Source organism: Oreochromis niloticus, linkage group LG5 (genome assembly GCF_001858045.2).
Source record: "Oreochromis niloticus isolate F11D_XX linkage group LG5, O_niloticus_UMD_NMBU, whole genome shotgun sequence".
NCBI classification, from domain to species: Eukaryota; Metazoa; Chordata; class Actinopteri; order Cichliformes; family Cichlidae; genus Oreochromis; species Oreochromis niloticus.
This window is the reverse complement of record NC_031970.2, coordinates 21530797-21557818: the sequence shown is the minus strand read 5'-3', so window position 1 is coordinate 21557818 and position 27022 is coordinate 21530797. Positions and strand designations below refer to the sequence as shown.

Below are 27022 nucleotides of genomic sequence, written 5' to 3'. Positions count from 1 at the left end.
TACAGCTGATCAGCGTGTCATTGACTCAGGTGTGATTCCCGGCTGCAGCTCAGCGTGTTGAAGCGTATTAATGAGCAGACTTGAGTTAGAACCCACAGCCAAGTTTATTTTCCAGGAAACATGGCTTCCCTTTGTCCAAACGAGTGACTCTGCCCTTATTAATCAACAGTGTCAGTATTTATACATAAAGTAAAAAGCAGTAAAACTAACCTAATAAAAAAAACTGCACCATCATACTGCAGCACTCAGTCTTCAGTGGTAAAATAGTGTCTAAATATATATATATTAGATAATCAGTAAAATCTGTTTCAGAGAGAACATACAGTACAATTCCTTCATTATGCTCAGTTTGTTTGTTTCCTGGCACGTTTGCGCACTCAAGTCCTCCCTTTCTGTCCTCATCTGTTCACATGAACGTGGAGGAATCTGCAGATTTTCATTCCAGCCTGTCTGGAGGAGAGTCCTGTGGTGATTCTTGAATAAGAACAAGAAATTTGGGAAGATGCTGGACAAAGATCGAGTGCAGATGGCTGCCAGTAATCAGGCTGGCCGCTGGTTTTCAGCACAGCTGGCTGAATCGTAATGCTCCGCCTCCTCTCTCTTGTGCCGTAATGAAAAAAATAGAAGGCTTCAAAATTACAATAGTGTTCATTCTCTGCCACAAAATAAAACATCTTTGAAACAGTACAGTAACTGTGGAGTAGCGTTGTTGCTATGAGACATTCAAGATGAGTGGAGTTTCCCGCTGGTGTTTCTGGTTTCAAGCTGTGTCTCGGTTCCCTGCCGACACCACGGAGGATGGAAGAGACGGCTGCCGCCGCTTCATCTCCTGCTGAAGCTGCTCCTTTAGAGTAGACACCTGCAGTGATGATAAAGGTGACAAAAAACAGAAGTTAAACATGTAATTTTTTAAAACTGATGAAATGATTCAATCTTAAATCCAGTCTGCAGGTTACAGACGTGGACAGAAGAGTGGGGTTTTGAAGGCAGTAACAAAAGGCTGGAAAATTAAGTGATGCTAAAAAGAAACAGCTGGAGGAACTTTTTTGCAGCTGATTAGGTTAATTAGTAACAGGTTATTAATGTGACTGGGTATAAAAAGAGCGTTTCAGAAGTGAAGATGGGCAGAGGTTCACCAGTCTGCAAATGCATGTAATGCAAATGTGATGTTCCTCAACATAAACCTTCAAATATCATCTGCGGCACATAATATCATCAAAACATTCGAAGAATCTGGAGGAATCTGTGTGATCCGTGATCTTCGGGCCTTCAGGCATCAATCATCAATCACTCCATGGGCTCAGGAACACTTCCACACCAGAAAAGCTACTCAGGAAGTGATGCACCTGTATCACCAATACCGCTTCTGTATTTACTTACTTTTTAATTTAATTTAACTTACTGAGTATAGTGTAAAAAATGACTCATAAACTATATGTTTTTGCCTCCTTCTTGTTTTGAAGTTGCGCTGTGCTGGGAAACAAAAACGTCCCTCTGATGCTTTAAACATAAAATAGCGTGCCCGTTTTTAAAAAGTAAGAAGCAGAAATAACAGATATTTGTACTTTTCTCACTTCCCACCTCAACATACTAATGATCATGTTGTTCCATCTGTGTTTACACAACATTTTAAGATGAAGTTTTGGTGAAAAAGTCCAAGCACTAACATTTTATTAGTTTTTTTTCCTGTAAAAAACAATGAGACTGATTAATCAGTTGTGCTGATTGTCTTGAAGCAACGTTATTGATGTTGAAAGAAACACAGACGTGTCCGTGCCCACAGATATGATCCATCATATCTATTATACGCAATGAAACTTGGATCCAGCTGAGTAACATTTAAGTTATATATATTCTGAACCACTTTGTTTAAAGCAACAGGAACACCAGCATCAGGTGTGTCTCCAGGTGAACTTGGTAAAAAAAAGAGAAAAAAAGCTTTTAACACAGCACAGTTTGAGCACCTGCTCCTCCAGCCCTTTGACTCTGTGCCGGTGAGCGCGCTCTCTAGTGCCCAGCGTCCGTTCGATATCCCGAAAGCTCGTCCTCAGCCTCTCCGCCTCCCGCTGGGCCTCCTCGCGCTTCCTCACCAAACTCTCGCACAAACTGTGAGACTGCTCCATCTCAGCCAGCTGTGTCTACTCATGAAACACACACACACACGGGAAGACAACCAAATGTAAAAGGAGAGGAACAGAACGTCTGGAGGAAAGCCAAACATGACCGGAGTTTTATGGACGGAGTTACAACAGAGTAAAAAAAAAAACATAATAAAGCATTGTGATTGGAGGCACTGCAGTGAACTAGAGCCTGTCTAAGAACATGTAAAACAGCTGTCCAACAAGGTCAACGACAAGCTGTGTGTGACAAAATGCGGGAAAAGTGAATCATCCTAATGAAAGAAAACGTCACATAAATAATAGTCTAATAAAGTCACGTCCGAATCTAATTCCAGATCTGTGAACCTGATAAAGTTTAAGTAAGTTAAAAGAAATAAACTATCTGGTATCTGGTGACACCTCCTCCACCAAATCAGTGATGGCTCATGCAAACAAACCTCCAGCAGGAATCAGGTCACACAACACAAAGTGTTTTCCTCTTTTTAAGACTTCAGCAATCGAAGAATACGCAACAAAAAATGACTCCAAACACGGCCGTTAGCCTCACAGTCTTTAAAACTGCAGCGAACGTTAAAGCTTTGGGATTTACTGCGACGGTTAAGACACATTTCTGCAGCTTGGGAAAAGTTTGGCTGAATGAGGAGAAAAGAGGAGAGGTCTGAAATGTTAAACCGACCTGAAATAAACAACTTTAATGAGCGTTTCAAAATTCCTCCAAAACCCGCTGCAGCTTAATTTATTTGCTTGTTTTTGGCATTTCTGTGGTAAATAGAAAAGCATAGTTAAGACTTTAGCATCATTAAAATGAAGCTTTCCCAAAACTATCTCATGGCTTTGGTCCAATCGTTTGGTTATCTGTGAAAATGACTCAGATGTCACTTTATGGACTTAAACTTTACAATATAACATTAAAACTAATCTCTTGTTTTTTACATCCAAGAGAAAAAAATGTAGATTATTACACATTTATGTCACCTTTGCATGTTAAAAAAATCATTTAAAACTCTTTTTAAGCTCATGGCTCAAGTCAAAAAGTCGAGAACTCAGGTTTCTTTTCTCACTGTGAAACATCTGCTTGGCTTCTTCTCGCCCGCTCTCTCTGCACAAATCCTCACTTCCAGTAGACGTGTCCAGCCACAGCTAAGTAAACAAAATCTTTCAGCAGGATTCAGCAGCAGTTTGCCTCCATCAGCGGCCGTTCCCTACCTGCAGCATCAGTATCTGCTGCTGTGCTTCCTGCAGCTCCTGCTCGGTTGTGTTCAGAGAGCGATCCAGGCGACTCTTCTCTGCAGACAGCCGCATCGTGCCCTCCTCAGACTTCAGCTTCTGACGTTCAACCTGATGAAAAATGAAACCATGGACATGTAACAACGGCGAAGCATGCCATCCAAAACAGGAACGCATGCTCGTGTGGTGACGTGACATATTTCGCTAAAACACTCATCCAAGATGGTGAACACAGTATGTGAGCGGTGTTTTTGTGCAGTTCTATAGTTTAAGAGACAAAGGAAACACTTTATGTGTGTGTAAATGTCATATCTTATTCAGAATTTCTCAGTAAGCTCTGGAAACACTTTTTTAAATGAAGGGAAGTAAACAGTAAACATTTATTAGAATACTACAAGAATCAGCTTTTCATGTTTTTATAATGATTTATATAAATTATATCATACAATTAGAATTTGCTTGGAGGCAATTTTGTAGAGGAGCTCGTACTTATCTGACATTTTTAACATTTTATTTCTCTCAGGCTGCTTTAATATTTTATTTGAAAGTAATTTTAATGCATCAGCGTGTGTGGTGTAGCTATAAGTCTCGGCAGGCCACTTTGAATCTTAACTGGCATATAAATCAAATATCTTTAAGGTCAAAAGGTCACAAAGAAAACAAACAAAGAAACAAACACGTGTTGACACAGCGCTGACCTTGTCCAGTGTGTTCCTCAGTGCGTTCTTGTCTTTCTCCAGCCTCGCAGCCTGCCTCTCTGCATCTTTTTTCTCCGTCTCCAGCATGGCGACTGCTCTTTGCAGCGCACGTAGCCGCTCCTCTACAGCGGCCCGTTCTGTCTGAGCCGACTGGGCGCTGCGCTGAGCCTCCGCAAGACTGGCTGAGCGCTGACGCAGAGCCTGACGGAGGAAGACAGAAATCTATCAAGAACACCGGCCTGAGTTCAGCATTGTGCAGAGTCTACTCTTTTACTGTCGCAGCTTCAGATCGGCAGCCCTGCAGGTGGACGAGTGTTTCTGGTGATCTGTTTGTCTCTAACCTCCTGAGTGCTCTTCAGCTCAGACTCTACTTCTTCTCGCCGCAGCTCACTCTCGGTCAGCTCGCTCTGCAGGCTCTGCACGCGCTCAGTGAGGTTGGCCGTGTTTCTCCTCGCCTCAGCTAATGAAGCTCGGGATGCATCCATTTGTTCCTTAACGGCACAGAATAATCCTCACGTCAACATTCACATCTGAGCCACGCTGTTTGAAGCCCTTTGTTTTCTCTCTCTCTCACCTGCAGGAGCCTTCTGTCCTGTTCAGCCATGCTGAGCGTCTTCTGGAGGGCAGCCATACGACCCTGCGTGCTGCTCTGAAGGGCCGCCGCCTCCTGGATCGTCTGGTTGAAAGAAGTGATTTTTTCTCTGAGTAAAGTTTCACCTTCCTGAGATTTGAGCAGAGCCTGGCTCAGCATCTCCACCTCTCTCTGCAGCAGAGCCACGCGGGCTTCTCCTTCAGTAACCTGCAATTAGTACAAAACCAGTTTCAGGCCAAAACAAACAAAAACTGGTTTTTTTTAAACAAAGGGAGATTTCAGTGCTGATTTCACTGCTGCTTTTTGTCAAATGTAGTGCAGGGACCAGGACGGCAACTATAAAGTGCAGCTGCTGTGTTGTTTGTAGCCACAGTGTAGACTGATCTAATGCATAATGCTTTTATTTTAGTGAATAATCACTACAACTAATAATGTTCCCTTTGAAACAGAAACCAGGAGTGAGTGGTGGATTAACTGAAACTATTTTTCACATATCCACCGTTCAGGAACCAGCGCAGTCCTATATACACTGAACGCCGTTAAAGTATTTATGTTTTATTGCCCTTGCAACAGTAATGTCTATAGAATAATTATGACACGAGTTATACTGTAAACAGCTTTTAATTAGGAAATAAGGATTAAACTTTTCATTCAGGAGTGTGGCTGCTCCTCTCTATCAGCCCATCAATCAGCTCCAAAGGAAACAAACCATGCACAAAGCTTTTCTTTAAATCTGCCCCCCACAGCAAGGCTTTCTATCTCCAGGACATCAGCCCCGGCTGCACGACTGCAGGTCAGCAAGCTGTAAAAGAAGCTGCAGATCTCACCTGATGTCGACTATGGTTGAGGAGACAGAGCAGCACTGTTTCTAAGATTTCTTTGTGAGTTTTCTGTAAAATCTGTTAATCTAAATCCATCTGATATCTCTTTTATTTAGTTAATGGGACTTTTATGAATTCAAGGTAACTTTTAGTGATGCTGACTGCTTTGTTTCTTTAGATTTTAAGTTTTTAATTCTGATGTTTTTGTATTTAAGTCTTTGTTTTATTTGTATATGTAAACACTATAGTGTACGTCAGTCTGGCTAAATGGCAGAATATTTAAAATAATAGCATTAAATCATAATTAAATGTATGTTCATCAGCTGGTCAGTGACATTAAATCTCCTGTATTAGAAGGAAATTCTCAGGCCCAAATAATCGCATTAAGCTGATCATGAGTCATAAATAATCGGCTCTGTATCTGTACCTGTTTGACGAGAGAGTCGTGGCGCTCCTGGGAGGCCTGACTCTCAGCCTCTCGGTCTCCCAGGCTCAGCTTGAGTCTCTGCAGCTCCCCCTCCAGACTGCGCCTTCCCAGCTCCACCCTGGTGGCTCGAGCTTCAGCTGCCTCTAGCGCCTCCCGCAGGCGCTTCCTCTCCACCTCCAGACGGATCTCGGTAGCACGCTGCTTATTTAACTGATCCTGCAGAGATGGATGGAGGAGAGGGGTCATATTAAGTCTACATTCACTTTGCTTATGTTTGAACAGACAATTAGAAACAGAGAGAAGCCACAGCTCAATAATCTCCTTGTCTTCTCAATACGTTTGTTCTAAAAGACACAACAGATAAAAGATTCACTCAGTAGTACACACAGCCCAGAAGGTGAATCATTTTGAAAGGTGCTGGTATTAAAAACAAACATATGGCGAGCTGGCAGGGAACACCACAGGTGGTGCAACACTGAGCATGCGCCAGCATCTGTTGTTATTACATTTGTCGACAGTGCACGCTTCCAGTTATTGTCCTTCTGTTGCGCTACCATATGTTGACTGTAGCCGAGCTGGGATCACTGCTGTGTGAGTGACAACACAAAACATGGAGTACCTGTATGTGCTTCTTATCCGTCTCAGAGGCCTGCAGCGCTCGCTCTAAATCCTTCACCCGGTCGCTGAGAGCTCGTCGCTCTCTGTCTCCTCTCCTCACCGCCTCCTCTTGCTGCTGGAGCAAAATCTGGGTGGTGGTGAGGCGCTCATCCAGTCCACGCTTCCCTATAATGAGACATCCAAACAACACAGCCTGCAGTAGATTATCGGACTTAATTTTAACTCTACTAAGAAATGGGTTTTGGGCAGCTTGCCTTCACTGTGCAGATGAAGGTTATTTCAGAGTTTGACACAAGCAGACTGTTGAAAGCGAAACGTTTCCCCGAGCTCATCTAAAATCTCCTTCTTTCTAAACAACTTGGGTAAACTCTCTAACCTTCTTGGTACTCCTGCATGGAGTACTGCAGCTGAGTGAGTCGACTCAGAGCAGAGTCCCGTTCCACCTTCAGCTCCTCCAGCTCCCGCTGCACGGCCCCCAGCTGGCAATGGACATCATCCTTCAAAATTAGCAATAAACAAAGACTTGAGCTACACAAACAAAGAGATTATCCTTGAGTTATTATGTACTTTCATTTTCGTGCCGCGCAGCCCCATTACCCTCTCTTTCTGTGCATCACGCAGCTCTTGGAGGAAGTCTCTGAGACCGCTTCGCACAGTCTCGGAGTCCAGCTCTGACTGAGGAAGAGGCACCGGTGTATCCCCTCTCTCAGGAGATACTGCGCCTGAGCCTAAAGTGTTGTCAGGGGTGCTTCCTCGAATTTCTGTATAGGAGAAACAGAAAGATGTTATGCTGCGATAGCTGAAGGAGTGAAGGAGGGTTCCCATAATGCTGCAGAGACAAGACCAGCAAAAAGTGATTCCTCGTGTTATTTGTTATGGGTGTCAGTAAGCAGTAATTTGTTTCTATAATTATGCTAAAATTTGAAGAGTCTTGGAGTCATTTTTTATCAGAGTGATGAAACTTCCTGTCTCAGAGCTAAATAAACTTTGCAACAATAATGAAACAAAGGCCTCGTGTTTGCTTCTCACCTTTAGGAGGCGACAGCGAGGAGCGCAGAGGTGAGACGCTGTGGTGGCGTGACATGCTGCCAGGTGATGTGGAGCTCCCTCCTGGGCTCCTCCCCCTGGGTCCTCTGCCACTCGCTCCAATGCCCAGCGTCCGCGTCAGCGCCGACTGGAGGCTGCTCAGACGAAACTCCAGGTCCCTCCTCGTGGCTTCGGCTCGGGTCAGCTCCGACTCGGTGGCGGCGAGCCGGCCCTGCGCCTCGCTCAGCTGCAGGCTGCAGTGAGCGGCGGAGTCCTGGGCTGTCTGAGCGCGCAGGGACAAGTTCTTAGCTTCGTCCTGGAGCTTCTTCTCGCAGCTCCGAGCCTCCTGCAGCTGAGTGGTCAGCTCTCTCTCGCAGCTGCGCCAGCCCGACTCAGACTCAAGCAGACGCTTCTGAGTCACGGAAAGCTGCATTAACACAAAAAAAGACAGAAGAGACAGCAGTGACGCACTGAAGACAGCAAGACTAACAAAGAGCTGGAAATTTCTTCACTTTGCTCCATCCTCACTTCTTTCTTGAGGGACTCTCTGGCTGTTTCGCTTTCAGCCAGCTTCTGTTTGAGGGTGAAAACCTCTTTTCCTCTCTCCTCGTCTCTTTGCTCCTCCAGCGACAGGCGAGTCTGCAGCTCTGCCACCTCCCTCTCTTTCTGCTCCTTCTCTCCATCCAGGACCTTCAGCTGGAAGGAAGGAAAATACCTCTTGAGACGACATTTAGAGGCAAAACTGTGTGAAACATATTTCCCAGGTTCTGCTCCGTGTGCTGCCCAGGCGTGAGGGAGAGATGACTGCATGTCTCACCTGTCTGCGGAGCTCCTGCAGCTCTCGCCGAGCCTCCAGTCGTGACCTCTCAACTTCTCTCAGGCAGCTCCGCAGCTCTGTCACCTCCTTCTGAGTGGAAGACAAATTCTCCTCCAGCACAGACAGCTTTTGCTCCTTCTCCTCACATTGTCGCTTCACACTGACAAAGCACACACACACTGCTTACACATCTCATCTACACTGTGTCTCTATCCCTGGATACTTTGCCAATCTCATGCATACCTGATCCTTTCAGTTTCTGCACTTCGCAGAGTTTCTCTCAGGTAAGTATTTGATTGGCTGAGAGCCTCTCTCTCCTTGGTGACATCACTGAAGCCACGGCGCAGCTCTGTGCCCTCTCTCCTGTAGCTCTCTGCTGAGTCCTGAGTTTGGTTCAGGCGGCGTTCAGTCTCCAACAAGTCCCGCCTCAGCTGGTCTCGGCTCTCCTCGGCGGCTGAGAGGGCGGCTCTGCACTGCTCCAGCTGGTGGGTGAAAATCAGATGAAATGAGGTCACTGGACAGAACATTTTCTTTTTTTGCAGCATGAAAACAAATTAATTAAACAGTTTTATGTTTTCATATTTGACCTCTGCCCATATCTACAACCACTTCCACAGATGCCAAAAAGTTGGAACCACTGATGGTCAGTGGCAGATTCTCCTCACTTTGATCTTCTTCTTATAGAAATTTATTTTCTAACTTCTTGTTTCTCAAATCTGTTCAAATGTGGGCCATCAAGTCATACCTGCTTCGGCACGTCAGTGGAAACCAGGTATATGTTAGTATGTTGGTATCTGATATTATGCATTTTGCCTCTTGTAGAGGATGATCTACCTCTTTGAGAGCGATGTCAGCACGCGAGCGGAGATCAGTACAGGTCTCTTGTAGACTGTGGAGCTCCCTCTCACGAGCGGAAGCTGCATCCTCCAGCTGAGAGCGAAGCTCCAGCACCTCGCTGGTCAGAGCGCCGACTCTGATCTGAGGAAAACAAACAGGGTGATGCTGTAGTTAATCTTTCATTCATGCCTCGACAACAGCAACAAAACACAAATCAGGACAGGAAGTGAAACCCTCCACGATTCCTCCCGTTACCTGTTCCTGCTCTTTGTAATGAGCTGCTTCTCTGGCCACTCGCTCGGTCTCGAGGGCTGCAGCTGACAGTTCAGCCTGCAGACTGGAAACCCGCTCAGACAAAACCGTCTTCTCTGCTTCCTTCAAAGAAAGAGCCTGGGAGGACAGAAAATGTCTGGTTAGCACTAAAACAAAGTTTAAAAAGGGGGGGAAGGGACAGCCTGAGCCATGCTGGCATTTATAACAAAGGAATTACTTTAAGAAATCTGTTTTAAACCAAAGATTTAAATGACACATGCTATCTGTTGTATAAATACAGTTCTAGATGCTGAATACTTTCTCAGGCGGGGATCAGACCTGTTGTTTCTCTGTCTCAGCCTGGAGGAGACACTGATCTCTATCGTGCTGCAGAGTCCGCATTTCATCCTGCAGCTCCTCTTTTTCTCTCTTTGCTCTGCTGAGCTGATCCTCCATCTCCTGCCTGACCTTTCTCAGCGTGACATCATGCTCCATCAGCAAGCTGTGCCGCACAACTTCCTGCAAAACACCATGATGACAGTCATCCAAGTGTAAAAACATTCATACAAATAGCATTTAAAGTAACAGTGGTCCACTGAACCCACTCACCTTTTCTGACACCAGTCTCTCCACCTCCTCCTGATGCTCAGAGGAGGCCTTGCGCAAGGCCTGCTGCGCCTCCAGCTGTGCCGCATTTAAAGTCTGACTCAGAGTCTGCTTCTCCCGCTCAGCCTGGGCCAACGCAATCTCCCCGTCTGAGCGAACGCGCCTCAGTTCAGCTGGAAATCACAATCAGGAAAACAAATATAACACTTTCCTGTTATTGACCAACTTTTATTATCTTTAACTATAAAAACCAACGTCTCCTCTCACCTGCAGCCGTCTCACAGCGGACTCTGAGGGTTTGGTTTTCTGTCTCCAGCTGCTCTCTGCGAGTTTCCACCTGAACGAGCTGCTGCTGCACTTCGAACAGGCTGGTCTCCAGGGACTCGCGCTCCGACCTGCAGGTTACAACCACAACTTACACACACGTGCGCTGAGCACTTTTCAGTAATTAACCAAGTCTGAAACCAAACATGCCTGAAAGCAGCCAGTTCCTCAGACAGCATGGCGTTCTCCCTCTCAGATGCTGTCAGCTGAACCACGAGGGCCGCTTTGTCCCGGGCCAGCTCTGCCTGACTGCGGCCGACCTCCTCCAAGGCCACCTCGTTCCTCTGGCCCTCTCCTCTAGCGAGACTTAACTCAGAACCCAAAGAGGTCACCTCGCCACAAAGCTGTCAAGTACAAAATTATGAGGTCAGTTAAGTATCCCCTGTGAGCCAAAAGCTCAGACTTCAGAGTCCTATAAACACCCAGTTTCTGTTATGTCAGTTATAAGAGATGTACTTGTCATTGTTATTTAAGGCCCACCGCTCTGTTTGCAAAGTTCAGCCAATCAGAGGACGGCTTTAAAAAGCCTTAAAAAGAAAGGAGCTGAAACATTTTCACACTGTTTATCAGACAGTTTATATCAAGCCCCACTTTTATTTATAATTACTGTGAAGTACATGATGATTCAAAAACAGAAAAGGTACCGCGTGTCGTGGTGTCATATGTGAGCGGTCTCTCATCAACCTTGCAAAAACAGACCTGCACACACCGGACACACGTCTCTCCTCTGCTGCTTTCTTCTGGGTTCAAAAGTTTAACCAACAGTTTGTCTGATTTAAAAACTTTCCTTTCCATTTTTAAATGTGTTTTAAAAATAACCAAGGCCTGAAATCAGCCATGTGGTCGTATTATCTGCCTTTATTTTGGGCTCATTCAAAATAATGCTTTTGGCCCATGTTGTTTGCAACATGGGTGTTTTAAATATTTTAAATTCGTGTTTTGGGGTTTAAAAAAATGAACAGTCATAGTTAAAATGCCAGATTTTGAATTCTGTTTGCTTCAACTGCTTTTTCACCAAGCTTTGGTAAAATACTGGTGTTTTCCAAACAGGAAATCTCTTCCTGTGTTCTCTTATTTACAACACAATGTGGACAGGAATGCAACATTCATCATTTAAGGCATGTTTAAAGTGCTCTCAGAGTGGAAATGATGTAATGTGTAGTTGTACCTGGGTGACTTTCTCCTGCAGCATAAGTCTCTCAGCCCTGAGACTCTGGAGCTCAGCCTCGATCCCCACGCGGCTTAGCTCGGCGTCCTGCAACGACTGCTGCAGAGTGATGCGGGCGGAGTCCAGCTCGAGCCTGTCCTGCTCCAGCCGGACCAGCTCATCTCTGATGGTCAGCTTTTCCTGCTCAGCGTCGCGTTTCTGAACCTGCAGGACGGCTTTCTCCTCCTCGAGCTTAGACACAGAGGTGAGAGCGAGTCACATTAAAGGCCTCAAAACCTCTTTTCAAATCTAGAACAGGTTTGTTTATTTTACATTGTTTTATTTTACTCGGCTGGGATGGAAATGGGTGATGACGCACACCAATCACAGTTTGGCAACACCTGAATTTGAATCTAAGAACAACTACGTTATTCTGTTTACACTGGCATTAACCCTCGTCCACAGAGACACAAGAGCATTTCATATCAAATGGGCTTGAAACTACATATTTGGAGGTTTTAAATAGCACTGCAGCTCCCTTACCTTGAGGATGTAGGTGTTCAGGGCTGCTTTGTCCTGTGCCAGACCCTCGTTCATGCTGCCCATCTTTGCCAGAGAGTCTCTGAGAGCTGCATCCTCAGACTGGAGCTTGTTAAGCAGCAGAGAGAGCTCCGTGTTTTTGCTCTCAGCCTGGAGGGAAAAATCAGGGTCAAACACAGTTAGAGAGACCAGGTGCTATTTGTTTAAGCAGCCGAGCGCATCAGTCGGTCGACTGGACCACAGGTTTATCTGAAAGTTTTCAAGAATAACTGAATAAAATGTCTGACTAAACTTAAAAACATAAAGTCTTCTGAGTTTTAATTACATTGGACAGCTCAGGTGGAGGCAGGAGTCATCCAGAGGAGTGCTGCTTCATGACCAACTATTCAAAAACCTGAAATCTGTGTCACAGATGACATGTACAGTCGTACAGTCAGCGCTTCGAAAGGGAAACTCCTAAAAATACATGAGGTTATGAGGTCAGCTGCAAAAATAATTGTATAACTCCCTGTTTTGGCGTTACAAAGCTGCTGTCTGAAGACGTGCAGCATCAGTTTTGGAGCTGAAAGCCGTAGCCGTTGTTTAGTGGCTGACCTTAATGCAAATGTATTTGTAGGATTTTCCTTTTCACAAAATATCAGAAGGAAAATATTTAAAATACTTGATTTACTGATATTTGCAGCACACAGTCTAACACTAAATTTAGCGCTGAAAGAAGCATACATTATTGTTTTGGGGACACTGCTACTAAATCTGCACCTTAATATCATGAACACTTCCACCACTCGTTTTGCCTTCATTAACTTTCTCGCATGAAAAACCCTGAAACTGACAACTGAATTTTAATAGACTAACTTTAATTTCCTCTCAAAAAAATACATCCAAAACAAAAAAGTGTCAGTGTCGCTCCCTTGCACTCTGGCAGTACTCTAGTAGCACTTCACCTCTGACAAATACACAGACTATTACCGTTTTCTTACCCGAGCCAGCGCCTCAGACAGCTGAGTTTTTTCTTGCTCCAGCAGCTGCCTCTGAACCTCCCCCTGCTGGTGAGTCTCCCTCACTGCAGACAACTCGCCTCGCTGAGCAGAGGCTCGACTCTCACTCTGATCCAACTGCTTCTGTCTGTTTGAGGCAACATGTGTTGTTCACTGAAAACCAGGCAGGACTCTTGGTGTGTATCTGTTAGTGTGTGAAGCTCATTGTTCTATTGCAGGAAGGGATGACTGGACAGCACAACAGTTGTGAATAGAGTCAAACTTTTACACAAAAGCTGTAAATGAGATGTTGGAGCTGTACAGGGAGGAGTTTGTTAATGACTGAGATGCTTATGTAGAGGAAGCTGATGCAGATCTTTTGAATGGCACACTGTGAGCATGTGCAGCGTGTGGATTAGTGCCCACATCACATTCACTTAATCTCTACGAATTAGCCAGCTTACATCCTCAGCGTCTCTGCCTTTGCCCGGTCTCTCTCCTGCACGGCAGCCTCCTTCTCCTCCCTCTCGTGGTCTCGCTCTCGCTGCACGGACGCCACGGTCATCTGAAGCTTCTCGCAGTCCATCTGCAGGAGCTGGCTGCTGCTCTGCGCCGCCTGCACATTCTTCTCCAGGTTCACCTTCTCGCTGCAACATTCACGACATGTGTGTGTGTGCATGTGAGAATATAATGCAGAGTTGAGGATAAATACACTGTTGGTTCTGTAAGTGAAGTTTGGCAAACCTGGCCAGCGTGTCTCTCTCCTGCTTCACACGGTCCCGTTCTCGCACCGCGGCCTCTCTCTCTCTCTGAGCGGCGTCCCTCTCCCGCTGCAGAGTTTGGCTTCTCTGTTCTGCGTCTCTTTTAGCCGACTCGGACTCGGAAAGCTGTTTTCGTAACTGCTGCACAGACGACTGAGCAGAGAGCAGACGGCTTCGAACATCCTGCAAACACAACCGGACAAGTGGAGGGAATGATGATGATGATGTTATAAGGCTACAGCACCTACGACATGAAAGACTTTAAAGTCTCACCACAGATTTTAGCACTTAATGTCTGAGCTTCATTGATTTTTAAGTCATTTAGCTTGTCTTAAACAGAAAAGGGGGGCAAATAAAATCGGTGACCTCTGTCAGAGCCGTCCATGTTTGTGTGCGGTCCTTTGTGTTTGTAGATTAACATGTCACCTGCAGCTGGAGTGTCTTGTTTGTGACTGCAGAGCGGAGAGCAGACAGCGCCGCCTCCGGGAGAGGAGACAGCGAGGAGGGTCGAGTGGGAGAGGACGGCCTTCGAGGGAAAGAGTCACGAATCAGAGCCCCAGAATTGTCCTGATCCGCTTCTGACGATGACGACTCTCCGTCTGCTGAAACCGTCTGTAAACGCAGGTTAAAATGAAGCCCTTCCATCTGGGTTCCCACTGAGAAATCAGCTGATGTAAAAATGTGTGTGTTGTTTACCTGAGCGATGTCCCGCAGTGTGTCTAACAGCGTCTCAGTGTGAGTCCTCATCATCTGCATGTCAGTCTCATCACTGCCGCTTTGCTCCTGAAGGGAAATGATTCACATGAAGCACATGAAACGGACCAGTAAGAAACCATTATGGCCTCCGTGACTGGTGTCTCACCTCGAGCTTCCTCGTTAGTGTCACAATTTCTCTGTTGCGCTCTTCAATTTGTCCCTTTAGTCTCTCCCCTTCTCGCACTAAATCTGACAACCTAAAAATGAGAACGAAAACAATATGAAATTAAACTCTCGCAGACAATAAAAAGAACCTTTAGTTTTGCACTTTGAGTCAGTTCCTGTTGTTTTAAATGAAAAGTGCTGGAAGTCTTCCAGCTGTTACATGATGGGGACTTTTACTAAACTAGCTCGTCCTGTTGGACAGCTCGATTAAAAACAACTTATACGACTGTAAGGCTGCAGGACGGCTCGGCACCCTGACCTGACGTTGAGCTCGCTTCTCTCTGCGTCCATCCTACTCTGAAAGCTCATCATCTCTGCCACTCGACCTCTCAGCTGCTGCTCCAGCTGAACCCTGAGACCTTTCTCCTGCTCCAGAGCCAGAACTGCTCCTCCCTCCCGACTTTGCAGCGTGGCACACAGACCGGCCCAGGACACCTGAGCAGAGTGGGATGTGCGAGCCAGCTCATTACGCATATCTGACAGGTCCCTGCGGGAAATTGGAGAGAGGCAGGAAGCAGTGAGAGACAAAACACGAGTCAAAAGATAAAATAAGACTGAGGAGAAGAAAGTTTACCTTTCAGTGGCGCTCTTCATTTCGCAGACATGCCTCTTGAACCCGACCACTTGTCGCCACAGTGTCAGCAGTCGGCTGTGCTCGCTGCTGAAGTAGCTGTGGAAAGACTGAACAGGAGGACAGAGGAAATTAAAACAAGTAATGATTATTCTGAATTTATACTTTCCTGAATTTGCTTTACTAATTTGGGAAGCATCCCTCTCCCACCTCTTCTTCTCTCCTCCAGTCAGACTCCTTTTGCTCTAGCTCCTCTCTGGCTTTTGTCCAATCAGCAGTGAGCCTGCGGATGTCCTGGCTGAGAGCCTCGTTGGCCAAACCAGCCTGCTCCAACTGCTCTCTCAGCATTGCATTCACTGCAGACAGACTGCTGCTCCTGAAGTCACAACATGAAAACACTCAAATATAACACACGCAGTTCAGGCTGGAGCTGTTTACAAAGAAAGTGGTTAAATAAAATGCAAATGAGAAGATTGATCAGGTCTGCAGGTCTGTTTGGTATAATACATGACCGAATTCATGAAATCCTCCTTAACTAGAGTCTGTGTGGTTTTAAAGAAAGGCTGCTCATTCTCATATTTCCTATGTTTTTGGTGTAAAAGTTCAAGTCAAATTACAACGGAGCACAGATGAGCTCATGACTCATTCCCGTAAAAATAGTTTTAGCTGCAAGTGCAAAAATGTCTCACAAAAATCTTTAAAAAAAACTCAGTGGACTAACTGGCCAACAGCTTATGTTGGCAGTTAGATAACTATTCATATCTGCTATACATAGGCCATGGAAATACGCTGTTCCTGCATGAGTGCAATACCATCCATATCAATTCTGTCCATCGATACTTACAATAACAAAACAAAACAAGAATAAGTTGATTAAATTCATGTTTTAAAGACTGTTGCATATGTAAAATTAAAGTAATAAATCCATATACATTTATTTGCAGCGTCAAAGGGAGCTATCATAGTGTGATGTTCCCTGATCATCAGCATCAGGTTGAAACTAGCAGCTGTTGGTGGCTGAATCCACTAAGCAAGTTATGTTGCTCAAGCTAACAGTCCCATTGGAAGATTGCTTAGACAAAGTTTTCTAAAGGAAGCTCTCTAAGCACACGGTGCTGGTCAGCAGTTGTCAGTAGTTGAGATGGAGAGCCATTTGAATTGGGGTAGAGGGGATTTGTGGCCTGTTCTTTGGCCAGAGGCTTCAGCAGTTTGGCGATTCAAAGAGTGAAAAAGAGGAGAGCCATCAAAGAGAGCCTCATGACAGCTGTGGCTCAGAAGAGGTGAGCCACAGGGTCAGAGCAGCCAGCTGTGTGGACATGTGCCGGAGACTCATCAGCCCCAGTGGGGTCACCTGGAGGAGGGTGTGTGACGTTGGAGGATTCAAATCACCCGATGATCCCAGGAATGACACAATCAGACTGAGGCATCAGCAGATGTACATTCACAGCACAGTTAGAAAACGAAATCTGGTGATGCTGAGTTATCAGACCTCTGTCTTCTGCCATAGTCTTTATATTTGCTCGAGGATAGTGAAGCTAAACTGCATAGCTTCTTCTTGTTCTTGTTCTTTCCTGAGAGAGGTCAAAACTCTGATAGAAAGCTATGAAATTAAAGATTATGACTGCTACTCCTAACCTTGATGTTGTGTTATGGTCAAAAGCAGAATTTAATCTCAGAGGACGACCTTGCCGAATTTAAGTTAAATAAATAAAATTCTCCCACTAAACTGCCGGTACTGAAGTTGCACTGAGAGCATTGTAGAGTCAGTGCAACCCTAGCTGTGGCTCAGGAGGTTCAACTAATAATTGGAAGGCAAGATGTGGGCAAGATGATGAAATGAACCGAAAACTGTCCTGGATACAGCCACTGAAGTGTGAGTGCGATAGACAACACGCTTGAAGTGCACAGAATAAAGCACTGTATGACTGCTTGTGGTAAATAGACTGATACAGTGGTCTTCTGCTCATACTACTCAAAGTGCTGTTACATCATAGGCCACGTTTACATTAATACAGCTTTTTGTCCCCGCTCTCTTAAACACTTTTTAACAATCACACAGACACACACAGTGCCTCTATAGTGCAGCGGTCCCTGGTTTGATCCCAGGAGGAGCCACAAGTCATTTTGGGTTAAGGACAGGCGTCTGGTGTAACAAATCTGCCTAATGAGACATGCGTAGAAACCTGCTAAGCTGCTTCCTTGTGAATAAAGGAGCAGACAAAAGCAGCTTTACCTAGCTTTATCGCACACTAATTTAGACACATTTCAACACTGGGACTGAACCCTGACCCTCTGATTAGCAGACATCTCACTCTATCCCCACAACCACAGCTGTCATAAATGTGGGTCACAGTGTAAACGTATTATATAAATACCAGTTAAATAATTTCCTCTTAGACTTTGCTAAAAAAAAAAAAAAAGAAAGAAAAAAGTTTGAAATACAAAAAATGGTGTTAGTGCAGGTTTTAATGTTTCTGTTTCTATTTATGGGCTACGTGCCACAACTCTTTACAATGACACTTATTAAACCATTACTAACAAATTATAGGCCAATTTCCAACCTAACTTTTATCTCAAAAACTCTTGAAATAGTAGTGGTAAAACAGCTAACTATCATCTGCAGAGGAATGGCTTATTTGAAGAGTTTCAGTCAGGTTTCAGAGCTCGTCACAGCACAGAAACAGCTGTAGTGAAGGTTACGAATGATTCTGATTTGATAGCTTAATATTGTACATTATTTTACTACAGAGATTAGAGCACGTTGTAGGTATTACAGGTACTGTGCTGCAGTGGCTAGAATCATATCAATCTCATAGACTCCAATTTGTTCATGTAAATGGAGAGTCCTCTTCACACTCTAAGGTTAATTATGGAGTTCCACAGGGTTCAGTGCTAGGACCAATTCTGTTTACAATTTACATGCTTCCCTTAGCCAAGGCATAGCATACGTTTTCATTTTCATGCAGACGACACACAACTTTATCTATCCATGAAGCCAGATAACACACACCAATTAGTTAAACTGTGTGAATGTCTTAAAGGCACAAAGATCTGGATGACCTCTTCTGCTTCTAATTTCAGATAAAACTGAGGTTATTGTACTGAACCCTAAAAATCTTAGTAAAATGGTGTCTAACCAGATGCTTACTCCGCTTGATTGTTGGGTTTTTCTCTCTAATATTGCAGGAGCTTTACCCTATAATATAAAGCACCTCTAAGTTGTTCTGATTTGGCACTATATAAATAATATTGAATATTCTCTGAGTTATCTCTGGTTTGGCTGCACTGATACTTTTCAACAGTCTGAGTATGTTACAGGTTTGTAGCTAAATCATTTTATGTCTCTTCTGTCATGATGCATCACCTTTGTTGTTCTTCCTCCAGGCGGATTAAAGCATCCTCCAGGTTGCTGCTTGCTTCATCTTGATGGCGACCATTCGATGTTTCGCTGTGACCCTAAAATCAAAAGATTACATTGGACATATTATTTTTACCCTGTGCATAAAAATCGGCTTCCTTATGTTTACAGTAAACTCGAGGTCACCTACACTGTTTTTCTCCAACTCTGATGACTTCTCCTGCAGCGCCTGCTCCAGATCACCACACCTCTTTTTATACTGAAGCACCTGAAGCAGCAGGAAATAACACCAGTAGTCACACCTCATCAATAACAAATTAGGAGAAGAGGGAAATAAAACAGACGCACCTTGGCCTGCAACTTCTGCACGAGCTGCGCCTGCCTCTGCTGCCCCTCCTGGTATGCGGTGAGTTTGCGCTTGTAGGCCGCCTGTTCCTCGTCCAGCCTTCTGCGCAAATCCACATTCTGCTGAGCCAGGCTGCGTGACTCTGGTGAATCGTGGTCCCCATCCCCTGTTTCAAAACGCAGCGCCTGCTCCAGCTGTGGTTTTGATCAAAGGTAAGAGGCAAGGGGTCGGGTTTAATTTCACACTTCTTCATGGCAGATCTGCATGGCACTGCCAAGTTTGGACTGCATCCAAAAATACCTGTGTACGTGTTCTGTAAGTCCCAACGAGCTAAGTACTTGAGATGGGAACTATTTTCCAGACTTTAAAAACAGAATTTCCCCAAACCATCTCACCATTTAACAGCTGTTCTGGACAGCTTGTGCATACACTGATGGCACTGGTACAAAACACATCCTGATCATTTCCTGTTAAACCTCTCATGAATGCATAAAATGAAGGAAAATACTACATTTAAACTACATAAATGGAGGTCATAGTACTTAAGAACTACTAACTTTGTTTTCAGCCATATCTTTCTTTCTATGCTGCATAGATGTTCACTCTTAAATGAAACTCTTCACAAGAAGGTTTGTGGATTATTTTGTGTAACCTGATCGTGACATCTGGACAGAGGCACATCTGCTGAGTTTATAAATCATTTCTTGGCACTTTGAGCAGCACAGGGTGAGTCACATTTAGTTCTGTTATATTTAAGAGAAAGCTGACTAACATATGAACATATATTCCAGCTGCTCAGTACTACAGAGCGTCTGTATCCCAAAGTGCAGACCAGTTATTGCTTTAAATACACTTTTGAAATGAGTCCAGTAAGTTATAAAAGGTGGACACTCTCCTTTAAACTGGTTGTTTTATGTGTGACATTAAAGTAGCAGGCATCTCAACAGCGTACAAGAGTAAAATATACATATATAAATGTATTTATTCTTTAAAGAGAAAAGATTCCTTTGGAAGATCTCCAGCACAATTTCTTCGTGCTTTAGGAAGCAGGCTGCAGTTATTCATTTTGTAATCTTCAACCCACCCCAAATGAGCTGTAGCACCCAACTCACCCACCCACCCAACACTGCATCTCCCCTCGCCACTGAAGCCCCTGTTTACAGTCACCCAGGGTGACAGACGCCATGGCAACATTCCACTTCAGTTGATTCCAGCCCCCATCACCTGGGAGACGAGCAAATCTCAGACAAAGGAAGGACCCAAAAAACACAGAAATGAGGAAAAGGGAATGTGGCACGGTCCTCAGCTTTAAATGTGTGTAAAGCCAGAGCACCTGAGGAGTGTTTGACATAAATCTTTCTGAACTTGTCGCAAGAGATTAACAGGCTATAATGATTCCATCCACCTCTCAACCTATTCTACCAATCTGACCACTAAGCGCTGTTTGCAGGCATCCTGGAGACTTGCCTTACCCTCTCACTGATTGCACCGTACTTGATGGCGAGCTCGTCTCGGTCGGCTCTGCTGTGTGCCAGCAGGTCCTCCAACCTCGCCAGTTCCCCCTGCAGTACTCGGTTCTCCTCCTGGAGGGACATGACCGAGGACATGGCCCCTGCTGCTCACAGAAAAGCCAAAGTCAGGCAAAGACGGCACTGATTTGGTGTGAGGGACAGAGGACTGTGGCAACTCACCGTTGTCGCTGAGGTTCTTTGTCACAATCTCTCGCACTCGTGCTGGCAGACATGTAGGGGGGGCATCAGGTGAAGGACCCCGGACTGTCAGCCTCTTCTCCTCAGACAGAACGCTCTCCTCCAGCCTCTGGTGGAGGAGGACAGGCACAGCCGTTTGTATTTAGTTTGTGACGTTTAGAGAAAGATCAGCAACACAGAGCTGAGAAAATATGAAATAAGGCTATAAACACAGAAAATCACAACACATGACAGAAACCGAGTGATCACAATAATGTGTCTGAAAAGCGCCACAAACCCAACGGTGCCATTACAGGCACAGGACCACGACTGCTGCGCAATGGATACACAAAACTGCTCCCAAACACAAACAAGCGCATGCACGCCCCAGATGAGCCGCTATTATTTGCCCCACACCTGCGTCATTTGATGAAATGATCAAGTGAGCTGGAGCGGGCCCGGCGAGCCTCACCTGGATCACAGACTCCAGTTTACTGCTGGAGTCGCTTTCTGCGGAGTTTTCCGCATCGCTCATCGCACCGGCAGGTATTTAAAATCCTCCGGGTAACAGGATTAACTCCGAATAAATGCTACGTCTTCACGGTGTCAGCGGTGGTCTGTTGCTTTGCAGCAGGAGCGGGAAAAAGAAACAGTTGTGAGCCTTAGCTGCTTATTTGGTATGAGGCGACAAAGTTTGGTCGCAGAGGAGCAGTGCGCGTCCGTCCCGTCGCCTCCTCCTCTTCCTCCGGGAGGCAGAGATTGAGGACAGCAGGATTAGCAGGTTTTAAAATGCACACCCCCACCTCCACCACCTCCACCACTATCACCACACTCCCACTTCTCACATTCAGAGCCCTCCACACGTCACTGATATCCAGCTACTCTCGAGCCTCGCAGTTGAGAGGAGAAGATACCGAAATATTAACCTGATTTTTGTGACGTCAGTATGTTAATATTGATTCAAATAATTACGGCACTCTGAGCCCACCGAGAGAAGCAGCAGATATCTTTAAACTCCTTTACGGCGTCGTGCCAAAAAGTGATCATCTGCCAAAAACACAGACCGTCTGTTACAACTGACTTGTTGACCTAAAATCTGTGAACATCTCTCTCATTTAGGTAACTTTTATATAGCCTTTATTTATCCAGGTCAAAGGTCTCATTAAGACTAAAAAGTTCTTTCAGAGTGACCTGTCCAAGGGCGGAGCAGACATTTCTAAAATACACTTTAAGTGGTGAAAAAGGGGCTGGCTCCATTACAATGCAGAATAGCTACCATAACATGAGGATACTTGCAAAGCAGGTCATTTCTATATTTTGTATATGAGCCTTTCATAAATCATGTTGCCTACAGTCTATTTACCAATACAAGCAAAGATGATGGACTTTTAAAAAAAAAAGAAAAGAAACAACCACAGAAACAGCAGCAATCACTCTTTGAATATGAGGGTTTAAAAAGCAAAAACAAACAAACAAAAAACAACAGAGCATACGTGTCTACCAAAGCGCTGGAATTTACTCCCTAATTTCCTGTTTCGATTAAGCATAAATAGTGGCAGTGCAGCAGTGCAGCTGTTACTGAGTGATTTTAAGGATCTTTTCAAATTAATATCTAAAATTTTTTTTTTTTTTAAATATCCTCCAGCTTAAGGAGTTACTTAAAAGTACAAAATTATTGCCAGCCAAAGAAGCAGTTATAACAAACAACATCTTCTCACTGCAATCATATTATTATTATTATTATTATTAATCCAGGTAATTTGGGCTACTTCTTAGTTTTAATGACACAATAAGGATCAGATCTATCCATTTACACTTGTATTATACTTTTACATGTTAAGTGCTCTGCACATGGATGTGTGTGTGACTTTTTTATATATCTTTGAAAAGTTGTGACTGTCACTTAAATGGGAGTATAAGGGTTTCATATTTTCCTCTGAAATGCAGTGAAGTACTCTAAACATGACATAAAACATATTTAAGGTCAGTAGTTTTAAAAATGTGTTTGGACAAGTCAAGACAAAACCACACATGCTGCCTCAGTCAGTTTCAGTTTTCCTTTGAGTGCTGTTCAGTATTTTTGGTGTTAGGGTGATGACTATCATCACAGTTTGGATCTGCTTCATGAAACTATGAATACGTGTTTGCTAAAACAAAAAAGGGAAGGTATAAAATGTTGTCTTGATGTAGCTTTACACTAGTGTAAAACTAGTACTCCTTTCAGGTTTGGGGTACTTCTTCATTTCTGAAGGGCAGGGGTACATCCAGAGGGGGCAGCATGACTGAATCTTACTGATACCCCCCTCCCACCAATGCAATCAGACTAGAATACTGTAAAACCCACAACGTGCACTGGATGACAGCATGCACACAGTTAGTACTATTACTCAAATACTTTACTAAAGTACTGTTTCGCAGATCTACTTTATTTTATTTATTTATTTATTTTAGTCACTTGGATGAGTGACGAAATGTTTACGTGAATACGCGAATTGTAACATCAGTATGGTGTATCCACAATTTTCTTCACTTTATTCATTTCTGATAAATATTTTCTGTGGGAAGGTTGTTGTTCCTGTTCAGGAATTTGGGGGGAGCAAAGAGGTGACATCTTCTCCATTATTATATCTTTACATTCACGCAGCTGTAATGGGACGAATTCGGTGGTTTCCAAAGATAGTTTTAAAAATCACAAATATTTTGTATCTTTACACTTGACTTTGTTTTCTGTTTCTCCTGCTTCTTCTTCTTTTAGCGATTAAACGTCTTTAATTTTAATACATTAGCAACTTTAGCAGAAAGCTAAACAAAGCATCTGCTTTGTTGTTTGCTTTGTGACACAGGCATTGAAGATGACGGGGTGTGTGCTGCACTGTGTGGTGTTTGAATTGTCAAGGTTACAGACAAGAGGATCATTGTGTCAATACCAGACCCCCCACCCTGCCTTAACCCACCTCTCCCGCTCACACTCACATTTGCATTTCTATGCTTGTGAGTACTTTCTCTTACAGTACACATTCCCATCCCTCCCCTGAAACCACACAGGGCCCTGGGGGAGCGGGTACTACCAGATTAAATGTCCTTAAAAAGTCCCAATACAAAAGGACTTACAAGAATAAACATTAAAACTCAAAGTTATTACAGTTTTATTATTATTACAGGGATTTTTTCCCCAAGTTTCTGAGTTTTTCTATTTTCAATCCAGTTTAGTTTGAGTTAGATTTCAGAGTTGGTCTTTTTGTTTAGTTTAGTTTTTAGTAATTTGACTCTTAATTTTAATTTTGTAAATTAATTATTATAATTTTAAGAGTATTTGATAGGGGCATGTTTTTCAGAAGTTCTGAATAGATGTTGCAATACAAACAGCACTTCCCAAAGGATGTTGATTCAGTGTGTTAGACATCCCGAGGCTCGGTAGACTGTAATAACACGGTAATAACATTGTTCCAGATGGTTTTTCCCCCTCAAAAAAATCTCTAGCTTTGATTTTATTTCCTTTAACTAAAATGTTATTTTATTTTTTTAACCACAGTTTCATTGAACTATAATGACTTTGGTGAATGCTGACTTAAATGTCTGAATGACTGAAATTTAAACTTACAGGAATAAACAACAAAAAACTGATGCTAGTGTTGTGACATCATCAGTAATGCTGTCACGCCTGACACCAGTTCACCGACCACTTCATTAGGCACACCTTTTTAAGGCAAATGTCTAATCAGCCACATGACAGTAATTCAGTTTATTGAGCCACATAGACACGGTCAAGACGACCTGCTGATGTTCAAACGGAGCATCAGGATGGGGAACAAAGGTGATTAAAGTGACTTTGGATGTGGCGACAGAAACTTTTGATCTCCTGGGATTTTCCCTTAAAACCATCTCTGGGATTTAAAAAGAGAAAATATCCAATGAGCAGCAGTTCTCTGGGAGAAGATGCCTCATTGATGCCAGAGCTTGGAGGTGAATGACAGGAAGGCAACAGTTCCTCCAATAACCACTTGTTCCAACCAAGACATGCAGAAGGAGACAGGAGACACTGCTGTCAGCTAAGATCACCAAGAATTAAAGCAGCTCTAAAGGCGGGGGGTCCCGCACAAGCAGGGTGTACCTAATAAAGTGACTGGTGTAAAACCTAAAAAGTATTCTAATCTGAAATAAACGAAAGATTTTCATTTCCCAGAAATGAAAAGTTCCGTTTAAACTTATTCATGTCTTTGGCGCCCCCTACTGGTGTGACAGGAAATAACTGGTACTGACTTTAGTGAAATCAAACCTTAAAAATCTGTCGATCTGCGCAATTGTTCATCCTGAATCTCCAAATGCGAACACACCCCCAAACTGTCCGCTCTTTGCCAAACGTTAAACAAACGGGACTTCTTCTGCACCGACCTTAAATCACTGATTTCCTGAGCAGATCCCTCTGCGCTTCTCTTTTATTATGTGCATATAAAGGAGAACATGGCCAAACGATTCATCGCCAACATCCTCTTTAAGCGCAGAAACCACCGACATCCACAAAGACACGCCCAAGTTTTCAAAAGTCTGAGGAGTTGGAGGAGGGAGATGGTTGCACGTTAAGCCGCGCAGCATCCAACCAAAACTAAACGGAGACTTTTTCGCCCCCCCAAGCATCAGAGGAGGAGATCGTGACTGCTGTGGAAACAAGAGGCTGAATATAAACACCATCTACACCTACATCATGTCGTGTTTGCTGCAGCTTTAGCAGTGAAAACATCCGCTTCCCTGTCTGATAAACAGCTCTCCTCGGCTGCTCGGTCTGCTCACCGTTTTCCTGCCGTCTCTCCATTTCTCCTCTGCGTGGGCTTTTTACACAGCAAAAGCAGACACGAAGCTCATCCCGGCACTTACAAACGGACCGTCGGCTCCCTGCACGCAGGGTCGCCTTGTTTCGAAATCTTCTCCATGCTTTTTCCGGGGAGGGACTTCCAGTTCATACAGATCAGCGGCGGGTCTATCATATGATCACACCGAGCTCCATAACGCGCTGGCATTTTGAATGAAACACGTCAATAAACGCTGTTATTCACTCAAATAAACGAGTATCTTAAAAAAAAAAAGAAAAAAAAAGTATGTGTATGTTTGAAGTGTGAAATATGTAAAAACTGAAATATTTTTAGTGATGTAGATGTTTATCTTTCAAATAATATCTAAAATCCGAACATATACATTCATCCAATGTTAAATTAAAGAATCGATACACTTCATTATTTTATTTCAAAATAGCTTATAAATAATCATTTTAAGTGAACAAAATAACACTTTTAAGTATCTAAAATCCAGTCATATCATCATATCCAATGCTTAATTTAAAAAATGAATTGAATTATCATTTTTGAATAACTTCTTTTAAATAATCATCTTAAATGAACAAGATAATAAGACATTTTTAATATTTAACATCCAATCATATCCAATTTGCCATATATTTAATAAAAATAATATTATTTTTAAATAAAATATTTTAAATAAAAATTTTCAGTGAACAAAATGAGAGACATTTATCTTTTAAAAGCATCAAAATAATATCTAAAATCCAATCTATCCATTCATTTACTAATTAATAACAAAAATAAATACATATAAAATAACAAGCAGCTGGATAGCGTAGTTGTAAGACTGCAGACCTTTGGAGCAGGAGTTGCAAGTTCGATTCCTGCCTCCCGGTAAGGGTCCTGGGTAGACCCCCCATGCTAAAACCAAGCCCTGAGATGGCGCGGCCATGTCTGCAGCCTGTCCGTTTGGACACAAGCATTTCACTGCATGTTGTACTCTGTATGATTGTGTATGTGACGAATAAAGCTTGATTGTTGTTAAGTACTTCACCTTCAGGGAGAAATTTAAAATGTATACAAGGTGAATCCTCAGGAGTTTCATTTTATTACAAGTTATGAAATTGAAATTGTGACCCACCCCATTCTTGTTACAATGGCAGAAAGAAGCCTCCATACAAATCCATTATTCTGACTGTAGTAGAAAAACCAATAATTCCTGAGTCTCCACTTCTTTGCACAGCAACCTCATGTTTACTTTAATCAGTAGCTCAGGCTGCCAAAACATTTCTAAAACATGTGCTGTGCCTAATTGTATTAATGAACTGATATTAGACACCTGTAGCCTAGTAAATAACTCCCGATCACACTTACTTCACAGGAAACGTTAAACGTCTAAAGTCTAAATGTTTTTCAGCTGAATCTGTTTCAGTTTGGTGTCTGTAAATTTGGTCCATGTTTTTTTTTTTTTCCTTCCCGTCATTCTGACAGAAGTTAATCTTGGCTTCATCCGTCTCGTGATTTATCCATTTTCAGCTCTGTGTGGGCTCTTTTA

General features: G+C 43.6%; 1 protein-coding gene across 7 annotated transcripts; it reads right to left on the bottom strand.

Moving 5' to 3' along the window:
• Nucleotides 1-85: 85 nt before the first annotated feature.
• On the bottom strand, nt 86-25637 carry crocc (ciliary rootlet coiled-coil, rootletin). Of its 7 annotated transcripts, none has more exons than XM_025907301.1 (38): nt 25463-25633; nt 21147-21297; nt 20678-20804; nt 20459-20601; nt 18989-19180; nt 18831-18908; nt 18647-18738; nt 15493-15658; nt 15286-15392; nt 14971-15198; nt 14653-14743; nt 14487-14573; nt 14217-14402; nt 13774-13973; nt 13494-13676; nt 13033-13177; nt 12056-12202; nt 11534-11764; nt 10516-10709; nt 10309-10436; nt 10045-10214; nt 9775-9954; nt 9439-9573; nt 9181-9324; nt 8590-8828; nt 8347-8506; nt 8058-8225; nt 7533-7956; nt 7101-7264; nt 6880-7000; nt 6505-6668; nt 5886-6101; nt 4620-4844; nt 4387-4536; nt 4046-4246; nt 3327-3458; nt 1965-2138; nt 86-859 (listed from the first exon to the last, which is right to left on the bottom strand). In XM_025907301.1, the coding sequence occupies exons 2-38, from the start codon at nt 21207-21209 to the stop codon at nt 761-763; spliced, it is 6054 nt and encodes a 2017-aa protein (XP_025763086.1). In that variant the 5' UTR covers nt 21210-21297; nt 25463-25633; the 3' UTR covers nt 86-760. The 7 variants fall into 7 exon arrangements, with proteins under 7 accessions (XP_025763086.1, XP_025763085.1, XP_019214437.1 ...); XM_025907300.1 differs by having other exon boundaries at nt 21147-21291; XM_019358892.2 differs by lacking the exon at nt 21147-21297 and having other exon boundaries at nt 25374-25635.
• Nucleotides 25638-27022: the final 1385 nt, after the last annotated feature.

Bases quoted from the DNA above. Each gene is read 5' to 3' on its own strand.
- crocc (XM_019358892.2), bottom strand. From the start codon at position 25,484: ATGGAGAGACGGCAGGAAAACGGTGAGCAGACCGAGCAGCCGAGGAGA. The intron at 13,974-14,216 runs GTGACATGTTAA...TTGTGTTTGCAG, and splicing joins ACAAGACACTCCAGCTGCAG to GATGTTCGAAGCCGTCTGCT. The intron at 3,459-4,045 runs GTCAGCGCTGTG...ATTTTTCATCAG, and splicing joins TGAGGAACACACTGGACAAG to GTTGAACGTCAGAAGCTGAA.